At 35.9% G+C, this 17,362-nt stretch overlaps 1 protein-coding gene across 3 annotated transcripts in view; it reads right to left on the bottom strand.

Annotated features, from left to right (window-relative positions):
• PLD1 (phospholipase D1) overlaps window positions 1–17,362 on the bottom strand; it is a 209,754-nt gene that overhangs the window by 25,199 nt on the left and 167,193 nt on the right. For all 3 annotated transcript variants that reach the window (XM_063704354.1, XM_055381467.2, XM_055381468.2), the window contains one exon: window positions 16,591–16,640. In XM_063704354.1, the coding sequence (XP_063560424.1) occupies window positions 16,591–16,640 (50 nt within the window). The remainder of the gene's footprint in view (window positions 1–16,590; window positions 16,641–17,362) is intronic.

A 17,362-nucleotide genomic window follows, 5' to 3' on the forward strand; every position in this document is an offset into this window, starting at 1 on the left:
AAATTCAGACGAATGTATAACTGGAATAACCAATACAGAGAAGTGCTTAAAGGAGCTGATGGAGCTGAAAGCCAAGGCTCGAGAACTACGTGAAGAATGCAGAAGCCTCAGGAGCTGATGCGATCAACTGGAAGAAAGGGTATCAGTGATGGAAGACGAAATGAATGAAATGAAGCAAGAAGGGAAGTTTAGAGAAAAAAGAATAAAAAGAAACAAACAAAGCCTCCAAGAAATATGGGACTATGTGAAAAGACCAAATCTACGTCTGATTAGTGTACCTGAAAGTGACGGGGAGAATGGAACCAAGTTGGAAAACACTCTGCAGGATATTATCCAGGAGAACTTCCCCAATCTAGCAAGGCAGGCCAACATTCAGATTCAGGAAATACAGAGAACGCCACAAAGATACTCCTCGAGAAGAGCAACTCCAAGGCACATAATTGTCAGATTCAGCAAAATTGAAATGGAGGAAAAAATGTTAAAGTCAGCCAGAGAGAAAGGTTGGGTTACCCACAAAGGGAAGCCCATCAGACTAACAGTGGATCTCTCGGCAGAAACTCTACAAGCCAGAAGAGAGTGGGGGCCAATATTCAACATTCTTAAAGAAAAGAATTTTCAACCCAGAATTTCATATCCAGCCAAACTAAGCTTCATAAGTGAAGGAGAAATAAAATACTTTACAGACAAGCAAATGCTGAGAGATTTTGTCACCACCAGGCCTGCCCTAAAAGAGCTCCTGAAGGAAGCACTAAACATGGATAGGAACAACTGGTACCAGCCACTGCAAAATCATGCCAATGCCAAATTATAAAGACCACTGAGGCTAGGAAGTAACTACATCAACTAACGAGCAAAATAACCAGCTAACATCATAATGACAGGATCAAATTCACACATAACAATATTAACTTTAAATGTAAATGGACTAAATGCTCCAATTAAAAGACACAGACTGGCAAATTGGATAAAGAGTCAAGACCCATCAGTGTGCTGTATTCAGGAAACCCATCTCACGTGCAGAGACACACATAGGCTCAAAATAAAAGGATGGAGGAAGATCTACCAAGCAAATGGAAAACAAAAAAAGGCAGGGGTTGCAATCCTAGTCTCTGATAAAACAGACTGTAAACCAACAAAGATCAAAAGAGACAAAGAAGGCCATTACATAATGGTAAAGGGATCAATTCAACAAGAAGAGCTAACTATCCTAAATATATATGCACCCAATACAGGAGCACCCAGATTCATAAAGCAAGTCCTGAGTGACCTGCAAAGAGACTTAGACTCCCACACAATAATAATGGGAGACTTTAACACCCCCTGTCAACATTAGACAGATCAACGAGACGGAAAGTTAACAAGGATACCCAGGAATTGAACTCAGCTCTGCACCAAGCGGACCTAATAGACATCTACAGAACTCTCCACCCCAAATCAACAGAATATACATTTTTTTCAGCATCACACCACACCTATTCCAAAATTGACCACATAGTTGGAAGTAAAGCTCTCCTCAGCAAATGTAAAAGATCAGAAATTATAACAAACTATCTCTCAGACCATAGTGCAATCAAAGTAGAACTCAGGATTAAGAAACTCACTCAAAACTGCTCAACTACATGGAAACTGAACAACCTGCTCCTGAATGACTACTGGGTACATAACGAAATGAAGGCAGAAATAAAAATGTTCTTTGAAACCAACGAGAACAAAGACACAACATACCAGAGTCTCTGGGACGCATTCAAAGCAGTGTGTAGAGGGAAATTTATAGCACTAAATGCCCACAAGAGAAAGCAGGAAAGATCCAAAATTGATACCCTAACATCACAATTAAAAGAACTAGAAAAGCAAGAGCAAACACATTCAAAAGCTAGCAGAAGGCAAGAAATAACTAAAATCAGAGCAGAACTGAAGGAAATAGAGACACAAAAAACCCTTCAAAAAATTAATGAATCCAGGAGCTGGTTTTTTGAAAGGATCAACAAAATTGATAGACCGCTAGCAAGACTAATAAAGAAGAAAAGAGAGAAGAATCAAATAGACACAATAAAAAATGATAAAGGGGATATCACCACTGATCCCACAGAAATACAAACTACCATCAGAGAATACTACAAACACCTCTACGCAAATAAACTAGAAAATCTAGAAGAAATGGATAAATTCCTCGACACATACACCCTTCGAAGACTAAACCAGGAAGAAGTTGAATCTCTGAATAGACCAATAAGAGGCTCTGAAATTGTGGCAATAATCAATAGTTTACCAACCAAAAAGAGTCCAGGACCAGATGGATTCACAGCCGAATTCTACCAGAGGTACAAGGAGGAACTGGTACCATTCCTTCTGAAACTATTCCAATCAATAGAAAAAGAGGGAATCCTCCCTAACTCATTTTATGAGGCCAGCATCATCCTGATACCAAAGCCAGGCAGAGACACAACCAAAAAAGAGAATTTTAGAACAATATCCTTGATGAACATTGATGCAAAAATCCTCAATAAAATACTGGCAAACCGAATCCAGCAGCACATCAAAAAGCTTATCCACCACGATCAAGTGGACTTCATCCCTGGGATGCAAGGCTGGTTCAATATACGCAAATCAATAAATGTAATCCAGCATATAAACAGAACCAAAGACAAAAACCACATGATTATCTCAATAGATGCAGAAAAGGCCTTTGACAAAATTCAACAACTCTTCATGCTAAAAACTCTCAATAAATTAGGTATTGATGGGACATATCTCAAAATAAAAACAGCTATCTATGACAAACCCACAGCCAATATCATACTGAATGGGCAAAAACTGGAAGCATTCCCTTTGAAAACTGGCACAAGACAGGGATGCCCTCTCTCACCACTCCTATTCAACATAGTGTTGGAAGTTCTGGCCAGGGCAATTAGGCAGGAGAAGGAAATAAAGGGTATTCAATTAGGAAAAGAGGAAGTCAAATTGTCCCTGTTTGCAGATGACATGATTATATATCTAGAAAACCCCATTGTCTCAGCCCAAAATCTCCTTAAGCTGATAAGCAACTTCAGCAAAGTCTCAGGATACAAAATCAATGTGCAAAAATCACAAGCATTCTTATACACCAATAACAGACAAACAGAAACCCAAATCATGAGTGAACTCCCATTCACAATTGCTTCAAAGAGAATAAAATACCTAGGAATCCAACTTACAAGGGACGTGAAGGACCTCTTCAAGGAGAACTACAAACCACTGCTCAATGAAATAAAAGAAGATACAAAGAAATGGAAGAATATTCCATGCTCATGGGTAGGAAGAATCAATATCATGAAAATGGCCATACTGCACAAGGTAATTTATAGATTCAATGCCATCCCCATCAAGCTACCAATGACTTTCTTCACAGAATTGGAAAAAACTACTTTAAAGTTCATATGGAACCAAAAAAGAGCCCGCATCACCAAGTCAATCCTAAGCCAAAAGAACAAAGCTGGAGGCATCATGCTACTTGACTTCAAACTATACCAAAACAGCATGGTACTGGTACCAAAACAGAGATATAGATCAATGGAACAGAACAGAGCCCTCAGAAATAATGCCGCATATCTACAACTATCTGATCTTTGACAAACCTGAGAAAAACAAGCAATGGGGAAAGGATTCCCTATTTAATAAATGGTGCTGGGAAAACTGGCTAGCCATATGTAGAAAGCTGAAACTGGATCCCTTCTTTACACCTTATACAAAAATTAATTCAAGATGGATTAAAGACTTAAACGTTAGACCTAAAACCATAAAAACCCTAGAAGAAAACCTAGGCATTACCATTCAGGACATAGGCATGGGCAAGGACTTCATGTCTAAAACACCAAAAGCAATAGCAACAAAAGCCAAAATTGACAAATGGGATCTAATTAAACTAAAGAGCTTCTGCACAGCAAAAGAAACTACCATCAGAGTGAACAGGCAACCTATAGAATGGGAGAAAATTTTCGCAACCTACTCACCTGACAAAGGGCTAATATCCAGAATCTAAAATGAATTCAAACAAATTTACAAGAAAAAAAAACCCATCAAAAAGTGGACAAAGGACATGAACAGACACTTCTCAAAAGAAGACATTTATGCAGCCAAAAAACACATGAAAAAATGCTCACCATCACTGGCCATCAGAGAAATGCAAATCAAAAACACAATGAGATACCATCTCACACCAGTTAGAATGGCAATCATTAAAAAGTCAGGAAACAACAGGTGCTGGAGAGGATGTGGAGAAATAGGAACACTTTTACACTGTTGGTGGGACTGTAAACTAGTTCAACCATTGTGGAAGTCAGTGTGGCGATTCCTCAGGGATCTAGAACTAGAAATACCATTTGACCCAGCCATCCCATTACTGGGTATATACTCAAAGGACTATAAATCATGCTGCTATAAAGACACATGCACACGTATGTTTATTGCGGCACTATTCACAATAGCAAAGACTTGGAACCAACCCAAATGTCCAACAATGATAGACTGGATTAAGAAAATGTGGCACATATACACCATGGAATACTATGCAGCCATAAAAAATGATGAGTTCATGTCCTTTGTAGGGACATGCATGAAATTGGAAATCATCATTCTCAGCAAACTATCGCAAGAACAAAAAACGAAACACCACATATTCTCACTCATAGGTAGGAACTGAACAATGAGAACACACGGACACAGGAAGGGGAACATCACACTCTGGGGACTGTTGTGGGGTGGGGGGAGGGGGGAGGGATAGCCGTGGGAGATATACCTAATGCTAAATGACGAGTTAATGGGTGCAGCACACCAGCATGGCACATGTATACATATGTAACTAACCTGCACATTGTGCACATGTACCCTAAAATTTAAAGTATAATAATAATGAAATAAAATAAAGGCTGAATAATTTAAAAAAAACTCAGAAATGTAATATAAACCAAAGTAAATGAACCAAACCTAATGAAGTTAATAACATAATCCAAGCAAATCAAGTTAACAACGTAATCAAACTACTTTTGATTACAGACATTTGAGTGTATACCCTTAGGCTAAAGGCAAAACACTATAAGCAAGAGTTAAACTCTAGTAAGTAGATTCATTTTTCACGGTGGTATGGGCCAGCAATCCCAAACCTATTTTCTGTGTATTAAAAGGTTGAGGATATACATAAATATGCTGCGGATAATGGGAGCCGTGTTTCTCACTGTGAAACAAAGGAGCTATAAACATAAAAAGAGGGATAGCTAGAAGGAATCCTATGCTGTGGGATTGGAATTGGAGATATCCACATGACAAGAAAGAGAGAGAATAGGTTTGTGTGTGTGTACAAAGGCCCAAAGTAGTGATATTCTAGTAGCAATGATCACATCTAGCACCCATATTTTGCTTTATAAATACCATTTTTCGCTAAAATAACCTAGGTTCCTTGAAGAAATGGCTGATTGCAGGGCTAGTGTTGGGAATATATGAGTCTGGGACACCTTGTTGTGCCAGTAAAAGAAGATGATTAGCGGGGACATGTCCAAAAATCATCAAGCCACCTTTAAAATGCCCTCATTGGCCAAATCTGGGCAAGCTGAACTCCAAGATCTTAACTAAATAAAAGAAGCAGCTGTAAGTCCATACTAATATAAATACATAAATGGGGAAAAAGGGAAAACTTTCCTTACAGTAGAATTCCAACTAATTAATTTAAAAGAAACTAATAAATATAGAAAAAAATGATGGAATCACAAAGTCAGCATTTGGTAACTATCATGATAATTGATTCAGAGAATAATTAACGCATGCTAAAACCAGGAGGTCAATGGTTGATAAGAAGCAGGATACTTATATACACCTAAAGTGTTTTCCTACAAAATACTATTAATTATGAAGGGAAAAATAGTGGAGAATTCTGGCAGACACCACCTTCACTAAGTGATCAAAGTTAATATAACCAGTAAGGTTGTTCCTGCTATGTTACCGTAAGAACACAACCTCACTTCTGTGATACTGCTCCAAAAAAGCATAACCTAAATCTAATCATGAGAAAATAATGGACATACCCAAATTGAGGGACAGTCTATAGAGCAACTGGCCTGTACTCTTCAAAAACATCAAGATCATGAAAGCTCTGCCACCCCCCAAAATCAAAATGATTGAAAGATAATTTCAGATTAAAGGAAAATAAAGACACGTGACAACTTAACGTCACAAATTACTGTGAGCTGAATTCTAGCCTAGGAAAAAGCCTTTTTTCCTCTTTTGCTATGAAGTACATTCCTAAGACAACTGGCAATATTTCAATAAGGTCTATAAACTGGATAATAGTATTATATCAATGTTCATTTATTTTGATATTTGAACTATACTTGATTAAGAGAATGTCCTTGTTTTCTCAGAAACCACATACATATTTAGGGGGAAATTGGTATCATGGCTGCAACTTATTCCAAAATGACTCAGGGTAAAAAAAAAAATCCCTACATCTATATATGAATGTATCTTTCTATTGAGAGAGAATGATAAAGCAAAGAAAGTAAAATTATTATAACATCTGCGAAATTAGGATGAATGATATATGGCAGTCCTGGAAGCTGTTCTATAAATTTGAGATTATTTCAAAATTAATTTTTTTAAGATTAATGATACTGACTAGCTTTTAGCAGCTTGAAGGTTTAGGACATGTCATATTCGTAATTTTCTAAAGCACATCTATGTGCCATGCCAAAGCAGGCCTAGAGAGTATCAGCAAAACATCAATTAGTAAGACAGCCTGTCAGCCCACAGTCCATACCTACTTCCCACTCATCCTTGACTATGCAATAACTCTTATGAAGTAATTAAATCTTTATTTCTTTGTGAAAAACGGCCTTGGGAAGAGACCTAACAGTTGGTTCCAGTAACATGATCTAAAAGAAAGATAATGGTTCCTAGCCAGAAAGTGGACATTTTGGACAAATGTGAGTGTGGCCTGTCAAATGCTATGGGGACACCCATTTATGATGTGAATAAATTCACCATGAACTCTATACAGAAAGAAGAAAAAACAAATAGAGAAAATATTTCAGCCAGTACTTTATTCTGTGAAAAAAACTGCCTTGACATGTAATAGGTACAAAGGTTGGTGATGTTAATTTATGTTATGAGGATATACTAGAGAACCATATGCTTTTTGAAGAAAATATGAGCAAGCCAGGAGCATACATAAGCATTAATGTGAAGAAACAGATGAACAAGTATAAGAAAGAGTCCCAAATTACATAATGCCATGGAGGTATCTGAGAACCTGGAGATTTATTCAGATCCCAGGACATACCTGTTGTGAACATTGGTGTGTGCATCACACACCGGGGCCTGTTAGGGGGATGGGAGGCTAGGGGAGGGATAGCATTAGGAAAAATCCCTAATGTAAGTGATGGGTTGATGGGTGCAGCAAACCACCATGGCATGTGTATACCTATGTAACAAAACTGCACGTTCTGCACATGTACCCCAGAACTTAAAGTATAATTTAAAAAAGAAGAGAAATTCAATACAATAGACTCAATATTTATAAGGAAATTTCGTGAAAGGACATCAAGAATTGTTACAGGCTTTCGTTCTTTGTAGCACTTAGTATATGTACGTATCTAATCCTGATTGAAAACTTCTGGCCTTTATCTTAAATTATACTAAATTGGCTGCTAAAATACCAAAATTAACAAAAATTATAAAAACAACAAAGAAATGCTTTAAATTAAACATTAAATCTCTGAAGACTGGTATATCAGATAATTATATACTAATAGCTGCTGGTTTTCTTTTCAGGAATTTTAACATATTCATAGCAGCAGTTTTGTTATTCTAAATAATTAAAACAGTAGAGAACTATATTTCTCTATCCAATTAGAGATTAGCTAGTTCATGTATTTAAAACCACTACATATACAAAAACAAAGCCAACAATACAACCTTGTACTTTAGAAACAGGCATTATGTAATTAATCTTTGCTCTCTGTCTAGCATATGAACATTTTCCCCACTGAGATGACTTATTTTGACTGTTCCCAAGGTACTTGGAAATCTTTTCATAAACAGGCTTAGCATTGAAATTACTTCTTGTGTTAAAATCCAATTTGCACCCTTGAATAGGCAAAGGCAAGAAAAGGGTCCAGAGCCAAAGGAAATACTTTATAATAAGCTCAGGACATTTTTACTGTTGAGAAACTCAGTAATAAGCTGTTTTGCCCTATATCCTCACCTGCGCATTTTTACAAGCCACTGCCAGCACTGAATGATTTTCCCGATTTTATTTTATCGATATATCTTTTATAAATTTACTAATTCACTATCATCTTCATTTCAGGCCATTAGAAAATAGAGACAGAGATAATACTCTGGCAAATCTCTGTCCTAGATACAATGAGATGCAACTTTTGGAAGTATTCATTATTGGTGATGTACATATCTTTTGTCTAAAGTTGCTTACAAAAGTTTTGTAGGTTGAGCAGACCATCAGTGAAAAATTACTGAACACACAACACCAATATATGTACATATGTCTATTTTGAAATTATATACATGTACTAAAAACTTGTCACTATTTTTAACTTGTCAATATTTTAAATTTGTATTTAAAGTTTCCAAATCATTTAAAAATTCTTAGAATTTATAAATTTTATACTACAAAATTCTCATCTTTAAAGTGTACAAATCAGTATGTTTTATAAGTAGTACATTCACAAGGCTGTACAACCATCACCACCACCTAATTTTAAGACATTTTTATCACTCCCCCAAAAAAACCCCACACTCATTAACAGTTACACCCCATTCCACTTTCCTCTACACCCTATTATTCTACCAACTGGCTCTATGGATTTGCCTATTGAAGACATTTTATAAAAATGAAACCAGACAATATGTGGCCTTTTGTGCCTGGCTTCTTTCACTTAGTGTAAGGTCTTCGAGGTTCATCTGTGATGTAGTATACGTCAGTTCATGCCTTTTTACATCTAAATAATACTCCACTGTATGGATACACCCCATTTTGTTTATACATTCATCAGTTAATGGACATTGGGTTGTTTCCACTTTTTGGCTATTCTGAATAATGCCGCTATAAACATTCATGTACAGATTTTTGTGTGGACATTTGTTTTTAATATTTGGGTAAAGGTTAAGGAGTAGAACTGCTGGGTTATAGGGTAACTATATTTAACTTTTGCAGAAATGCCAAACTGGCTTTCCAAAGAAGCAGTACCATTTTTCTTTCCCAACAGTAATGTGTTAGGGTTCCACTATTTACACATCCTTGCCAATACTTTATTATTATTATTATTATTATGGCCATCCTAGTGAATGTGAAGCTGTGAGGTTGTATTGTGGGTTTGAGTTGAATTTCTAGTGACTAGTGATATTGAGTTTTCTTTTATGTACTTATCATCCAGTTGAATATCTTCTTTAGAAAAATACCTGTTTAGCTGCTTTGCCCATTTTTTATTTTTTGAGTTATTTTTATTTTTATTACTGAATTGTAGGAATTCTTTACATATTCTGTACACTAGTACCTTATACATATGATTTGCAAATGGTTTTCTCTCATTCTGTGGGGTGTTTTCACTTCCTTGATAATGTTCATTGGAGCACAAAGGCTTTCAAGCTTTCATGTTTGATGAAATCTAAATTATCTATTTTTATATGTTTGCTTGTGCTTTTGGTGTAAAATCCAAGAAGCCATTGTCACAATGATTTATGCCTATTATTTTCTTCCGGGAAATGTATAGTTTTAGTTTTTACATTTAGGCCTTTGATCCATATTGAGTGAATTTTTGTATATGGTATGAGGTAGGGGTTCAACTTCATTTTTTTTTTTTTTTTTTTTGCAAGTGGATATCTAGTTTTTCTAGCACCATTTGCTGAAAAGACTATTCTTTCTCCATTGAATTGTTTTGGCACCATCTTGCTGAAATTTAATTGACCATAATCATAAGAATTATTTTTAGATTCTCGACTCTATTCAGTTGACCTGTAAGTCTAACTTTATGTCAGTAGCACACTATTATTGTGGGTTTACCGCAAGTTTTGAAATCACGTATGTGACACCTCCAATTTGTTCTTATTCAAGATTGTTTTGGCAATGCTAAATGCCTTGAAATTTCACATGAACTTTCAGATTAGCTTGTCAATTTTTTCAAAAAAGGTAGTTGGGGTTTTGGTAGGGATTGTGTTGAATGTATAGGTAAATTTGGAGAGTACTGCCATCTTAACAATGCTAAGTCTTTCAATCCATTAACACAGAGTATTTATTTATTTATATCTTCCTTAATCTCTTTCAATGTTTTATTATTTTCAGCGTAGGTATCTTCCACTACCTTTATTAAATTTATTCCTAAATATTTAATTCTTTTGATGCTATTTTAAATCGAATTGTTTTCTTAATTTCATTTTCAGTTTACTCATTGCTAGAGTATAAAAGTGAATTGATTTTTGTACACTCATCTTGTATCTTGAAACACGGCTAGACTAATTTATTATCTGTAATAGTATGTGTGAATTTCTTAGAATTTCCTGCATACAAGATCATGTCATCTATAAAAAGAGGTAGTTTTACTCTTCCTGTTCCTTTCCCTTTAAAAAATGTATATTTTTCTTGCTCAACTGTTGTGGCTAAAACCTCCAGTACGATGTTGACAAGAGTGAACTTTCTCATCTCATCACTGATCATAGAGGGGAAAGCTTTCAGTCTTTCACCATTAAGTATGATGTCAGCTTATATGTGACATCTACACATACCATTTACATGGCTGAGGAAGTTCCCATGTATTCCAAGTTTGTTGAGGTTTTTTTGTTTTGTTTTAATTATGAAAGTGTTTGGGATTTTGCCAAATAATTTTTCTGTGTCAATGAGATGATTATGTGTGGTTTTTGTCCTTTGTTCTATTAACATGATGCATTACACTGACTGATTTTCAGATGTTAAAACCAACCATGCATTCCTGGGAAAAATCCCATTTGGTCATGATGTATAATCCTTTTTATATTGTTGGATTCAGTTTAGTAGTATTTCACTGAGGAATTCTGTGGTACATTCACAAGGAATATTGATCTGATTGATCTGTGGCTTTCTTTTCTTTTCTTTTGAGACAGAGTCTCACTCTGTCACCAGGCTGGAGTGCAGTGGTGCAATCTTGGCTCACTGCAACCTCAGCCTCCCGGGTTGAAGCGATTCTCGTGCCTCAGCCTCCCAAGTAGCTGGGACTACAGGTGCATGCCACCACGCCCAGCTAATTTTTGTATTTTTAGTAGAGATGGGGTTTCACCATGTTGGCCAGGATGGTCTCGATCTCTTGACCTCATGATCCACCTGCCTCAGCCTCCCAAAGTGCTGGAATTACAGGTGTGAGCCACCATGCCTGGTCCTTTTCTTTTCTTATAATGACCATGGTATTGGTATCAGGATAATACTGGAATCATAGAATGTGTTGGGAAGTACAGTAATACATTGCTTAATGAGAATGTGAGAGAAATGTGTCATTGGGTGATTTTGTCATTGTTTGAACATCATAAAGTTTAATTACACAAACCTACTACACAAATCATATAGTCTACTACATACCCAGGCTATATGGTATAGGTTATTGCTCCTAGGCTACAAACCTGTACAGCATGATACTATACTGAATACTGTAGGCAAGTGTAACTTAATGGCAAGTATTTGTGAATCTAAGCATAGAAAAAGCATGGTAAAAACATGGTATAAGAGATCAAAAATGATACACTTAACTAGCTGGGCATGGTGGCTCACGCCTGTAATCCCAGCACTTTGGGAGGCCGAGGTGGGTGGATCACGAGGTCAGGAGATAGAGACCATCCTGACTAACACAGTGAAACCCCATCTCCACTAAAAAAATACAAAAAAAAAATTAGCCGGGTGCGGCGATGGGCGCCTGCAGTCCCAGCTACTCGGGAGGCTGAGGCAGGAGAATGGCATGAACCTGGGAGGCGGAGCTTGCAGTGAGCCAAGATTGCGCCACTGCACTCCCAGCCTGGGCAACAGAGCGAGACTCCGTCTCAAAAAAATAAAAATAAAAATAAAAAGATACACTTACATAGAGCGCTTACCATGAATGAAGTTGCTCTGGGTGTGAGTGGTGAATAAATGTGAAGGTCTCAACTATTACTGTACACTACTGTGGACTTTATAAACACTGCGCACTTAGGCTACATTAAATTTTTAAATTTATTTAAAAATAAAATAATTGTACCATGCCATGGGTATGACTGTGACATCATTTGGTGATAGGAATTTTTCAGCTCCATTATAATCTTACGGGACCACCATCATGCTGCAATCTGTTGTTGACTGAAATGTCATTATGCAACACATAACTGTATTCCTTTCTCCTATCTATTTTTGGGGAAAAGTATGTGAAGAATTGGTGTTAATTCTATTGCGGATGGTAGAACTAATTAGCAAAGCCACTGGGCCAGGGCTGTTCTTTGTGGGAAGATTATTGATTGCTAAATTAATCTCTTTACTTGTTATTGCTCTATTTAGAATTTCAGTTCTTTCTAGAAGCAGTTTTGGGAGTTTGTGTCTTTAATACAATACCATTAATCGTATGTATCAATCTGACTGGGCCAAGAGGTGCCCAGTTTAATATTGTTTCTGAGTGTGTCTGTGAGGGGTTTTCTGGATGAGATTAGCATTTGAATTCGTGGATTCATTAAAGTAGATTGCCCTCCCCAATGTTGCTGGGCATCATCTAATCCATTGAGGGCCAGAGGAGATCAAGAGACAGATGGAAAAAGAATTCATGCCTTTTGATTCTTGCTTTTCTGCTTCTGTTGGAATCTCGGTCTGCTCTTACCCTTTTACTGCCACTAACACCATTGGCTCCTCTGATTCTGAGGCCTTCAGACTTGGATGGGAATTACATAGCCAGCTTTCCTGGGTATCCAGCTTGCAGACTGTGGAAATTCTCAGCCTCCGTAATTACTTGAGTCAATTCCTCATAATAAATCTTTTCATATATATATATGAAAGATAGATATATAAATATATAATATATAATATAAAATTTTATATATTATTTATATATAGCACATAAAAATATATATCTATACATATATTTATAATATATAACATATAAGTAATATATAAATATATCATATATTATCTATATATAAATATTTTCATATAAATAAAAGATATATATGAATATATATTATATAGATGTATATACAAATATATATGTAAATTATATATTTATATATAATTTTTAATTTATATTTTATATATTATATAAAATATCTATATAAATTAGATATAATATATTTATTTTTAATAGATAAATATTTTATTTAATACATAATAAATAATATATATTCATATAATATATATTATATATTATATATTCATATTTTATATATAATACATATTCATATAATATATATTATATAAATATATAAACATATATTCATACATATATCTTTCATATATATGAAAAGATTTATTATGAGGAATTGGCTCAGGTAATTATGGAGGCTGAGAAGTTATATTTATATAATTTCTCTCTCTCTCTCTCTCTCTCTCTCTCTCTCTCTCTCTCTATATATATATATATATATATATATATATATATATATCTCCTATTGGTTCTGTTTCTTGAGGGAACCCTGACTAATACAATGTCTTTAAAGGAATTTGTCCACCTATCTGGGCTAATTTGTTGGCATACAACTGTTCATAGTATTCTACACTCCATTTTATTTCTGTAAAGTCAGTAATAATGTCCCCTCTTAATTTCTGATTTTGGTACTTTGAATCTTCTCTATTTGTTACTTAGTCAGTCCACCTAAAAGGTTTGTCAACTTTGTTGATCTTTTCAAAAAGCTAACTTTTGGTTTCACTAATTTTCTCTATTTTTTTCTATTATCTCATTTATTTCCCCTCCAATCTCTGTTATTTATTTTATTCTGCTTGCTTTAGGTTTAGTTTTCTCTTCTTTTTCTACTTTCCTAAAATGTAAGGTTAGGTTATTGATTTGAGATTTCTTATTTTCTATTAAATAATATAAATGTTTACAGTTATAAATTTCCCTGTAAGCATTGCTATAGCTGCCTCTCATAAGTTTGGATATGTTGTTTTGATTTTCATTCATCTCAAAATATTTTCTACTCTCCTTTGAAGTATCTTCTTTGATTCTTTGGTTATTTAGAAGTATATTGTATAATTTCGACCTATCTGTGGATTCCCAACATTTCCTTTTGTTATTTATAATTTCATTCCATTGTGGTCAGAGAACATACTTTATACAATTCCTTAAATGCCTGTACCAAATGAGTTTCTTATACTTTACTGAGGGGCTCTGTGTGTGTGTGTGTGAGGGCCACAGGCCTTACATGCTCAGGCATGCAGTTTATAACTCTGCCTTAGGCTTCACTTCCTGCTTCCACAGAGCCTCAAGGTCAGCCAGAGGTGAGAGCTTAGGGCCTTCTCAATCCTTTCCTGAGCATGTACATTGCCCTGGGCCGTTGCACACAGCCCTACACATACCCATGACCTTTCAGATTCCCAGGGATATGTTGGAAGTTTCTAGTGCCCACTAGGGGATCTCCTTCCTCAGCTTATCCTCTTAAGATTTTTAGTCAGCTTCTTGCTCACTCAACTGTTACTGCCTCTTCAGTCAGCTGTGATGCTAAATAAATGTTGCTGATTGTTTTTGATAAATACCAGGTTTTTTAAAAAGTCTACTTGCACTGAGCAAGGTCTGAGTCAGGTGAAATAAATATAAGTACTTAGAATGGGAGTTTAAAGGGAAGTGCCAGACAGGTCAAATAATGACAATGTGAGAATTGTGGGACATGGGAGCCTTAACCCTGATCTGCTCCCTCCAATGGCTGCTAGGCTGCTGGTTTTCACCCTGATTTGAGCAGCTGTTGGCTTTTAAGATTATCATTGAGCTGAGAAGAGGGAGATGGGTATATGGCAAGTTAAAATGCCACAAAGCTTGCTATTCTTACCAAGATTCAGCTGTTTTTCTTGATTAAACACTCCTTGGATTGTTACAAGCCTTTAGTTAATTTCCCCATCCAAAGAAGTTGATTGTGACAACTTTTGTCAGTATTTTTGTTGCTTTTATGTAGGACTATATTTTTGGAGATCCTTCCTCTGCCATTCCTGCTGATGTCCTAATTTCTTACTTTTAAGCTAAAAATATACAGACTTGGAAAGTCTATTATTTTCTACCCACATTCCAGTACATCATCCAGTGCACCCCACTTGGGAGGCTACCAGTATAAAATAAAATCTTCCTTCAAAAAACCCAATTGAGGTTTATATTCTATCTGAAGGTCATATCATGACCTTCACATGATTAGGATGAGTCCTTCTGCCTTTTCCAGACCTCCTGCGGCAGCTCCATTCTCTTGGTCCATTGGATTGAAACTCAGAATTAGCTGACACTTCCCTTCCTCTCCTGCTTCCACATCCCCTCAAGTCTTCCCTCATAATCTTACCCACACATGACCCTCCTTTTCCATTACCAGTGCACCTTTGTCTCTTGCTTGCCACCATCTCTACCCTGTTTACCAACGGTAAATGAATCTTCATATAAACGTCAGTTTGATGAATTTGCTCCAGGGGCTCAGAGGGTTTCCACCAACCTCTTCTTGCCTTCTGGATAAAACCTAGCCTTCTTAGTGTGGCTGTCCACGTTTTCACAATCTGGACCCAACTTGAACTAGAAGTCATACAACTTGAGTTCTGATTCCAGCTTAGTTTGTAATGATACACAAAGATATAGAGCAAAGATATAGAGCACAGAGATATAGAGCAATATTGAGTGCCCACTATATGCTGAACCCATAGTTCAGGGAGCTATAGATAGGTAAACCCCTAGTTACAATATATTGTAGCCAAGAACTAGGTAGAAGAATCAATTAAGAACACATCTGAGGCTGCACATGGTGGCTCACACTTGTAATCCCAGCACTTTGGGAGGCTGTGGTGGGTGGATCACCTGAGGTCAGGAGTTCCAGACAGGCCTGGCCAACACGGTGAAACCTCGTCTCTACTAAAAATACAGAAAAATTAGTTGGGCATGGTGGCGCACACCTGTAATCCCAGCTACTTGGGATGCTGAGGCAAAAGAACTGCTTGAACCCAGGAGGCGGAGGTTGCAGTGAGCTGGGACCGTGCCATTGCACTCCAGCCTGGGCAACAAGAATGAAACCCAGTCTCAAAAAAAAAAAAAAAAGACGTCTGCGAAAGTGTCTTTGAAAAGTATAAAAAATTGTATCCAGTAGATAAAGAAGAACAAACAACTATAATACCTCATAAAGATGATTGTTATTATTAAAACAACTATATATAAATAAAAATAAATAGAAATTACAAAGATGCTCAGTTTTTATTACCTATTTAGTCTTGGTGTCTTCATTTGAATAATGGTTTGGGCAACTTAATGAGAATAAATACTTTATTACAGGTGAACATTTTGTGGGGTACCTTTTATAAACAGAGTTCTATAATCACACTGTGAAAACATTAATGATTACTGATACCTCACCTTCATAATAAAAAACAATGATATGAGAAAAAAAGCAGTTACTTACGCTTTGCTTTTAACTGTCCAAGGATGGAATTTTCTCCTCTGCACATGGTTCTGAGAAATATGTAAAGGAGAAAATAATTACAGAGGTTTCAAAACAACCAATCCCATGCAGTATCTGTAGGTTTAATCCTAACACAAGTAAAAACAGAACAAGTGCTTCTATGAGAAGATGCTACATATATTTCTAAATGCTAAAAACAGTTACATGAATATCACTTTTGTAATGCTACTAATGGGACATGATAGTTGTTTTGAGGTAGGTAAATGGAAAAGTTATAAAATTCATGTTAGATTTCAGAAAGAGAGGCTATTAAAAAAAGATGGGTCATGAATGAACTTTCCCTCTTACAAAACTGGGTAACAGCAAAGATAAATTTAGAATGCATCAGTAGATAAGAATACTTAGAGAATCACATTGCTCTCAGAGGTGAAAAGGGCAAGCACTTAGCAGAATAATTTACAAATTAAACTATTAGAATGGACTGTCTTTAAATTCAGCAAAACCACTAAAAATGAAAAATATAGTCTCAAATAAAGGACTCTGCTAATGATTTTGTTTCTTAAGACTCTGATAATCACTGATGAATTATAAAATCTGACAAAACCAAAAATTCTATGCTTCATCTGCTTGCTCTATGAGAGTAATAAAGAGTATACTTATGCCTGAGAAATGCTGATATTATTAAAGATGATGCCAGCAAATAGAGATGTTTTTGCATAATAAAAGGTTATAGTTTTTGTTTCTGAACAAAAGCCAAATGTGTTATTTCATT

This window comes from Gorilla gorilla, chromosome 2 (genome assembly GCF_029281585.2).
Source record: "Gorilla gorilla gorilla isolate KB3781 chromosome 2, NHGRI_mGorGor1-v2.1_pri, whole genome shotgun sequence".
Taxonomy (NCBI): Eukaryota; Metazoa; Chordata; class Mammalia; order Primates; family Hominidae; genus Gorilla; species Gorilla gorilla.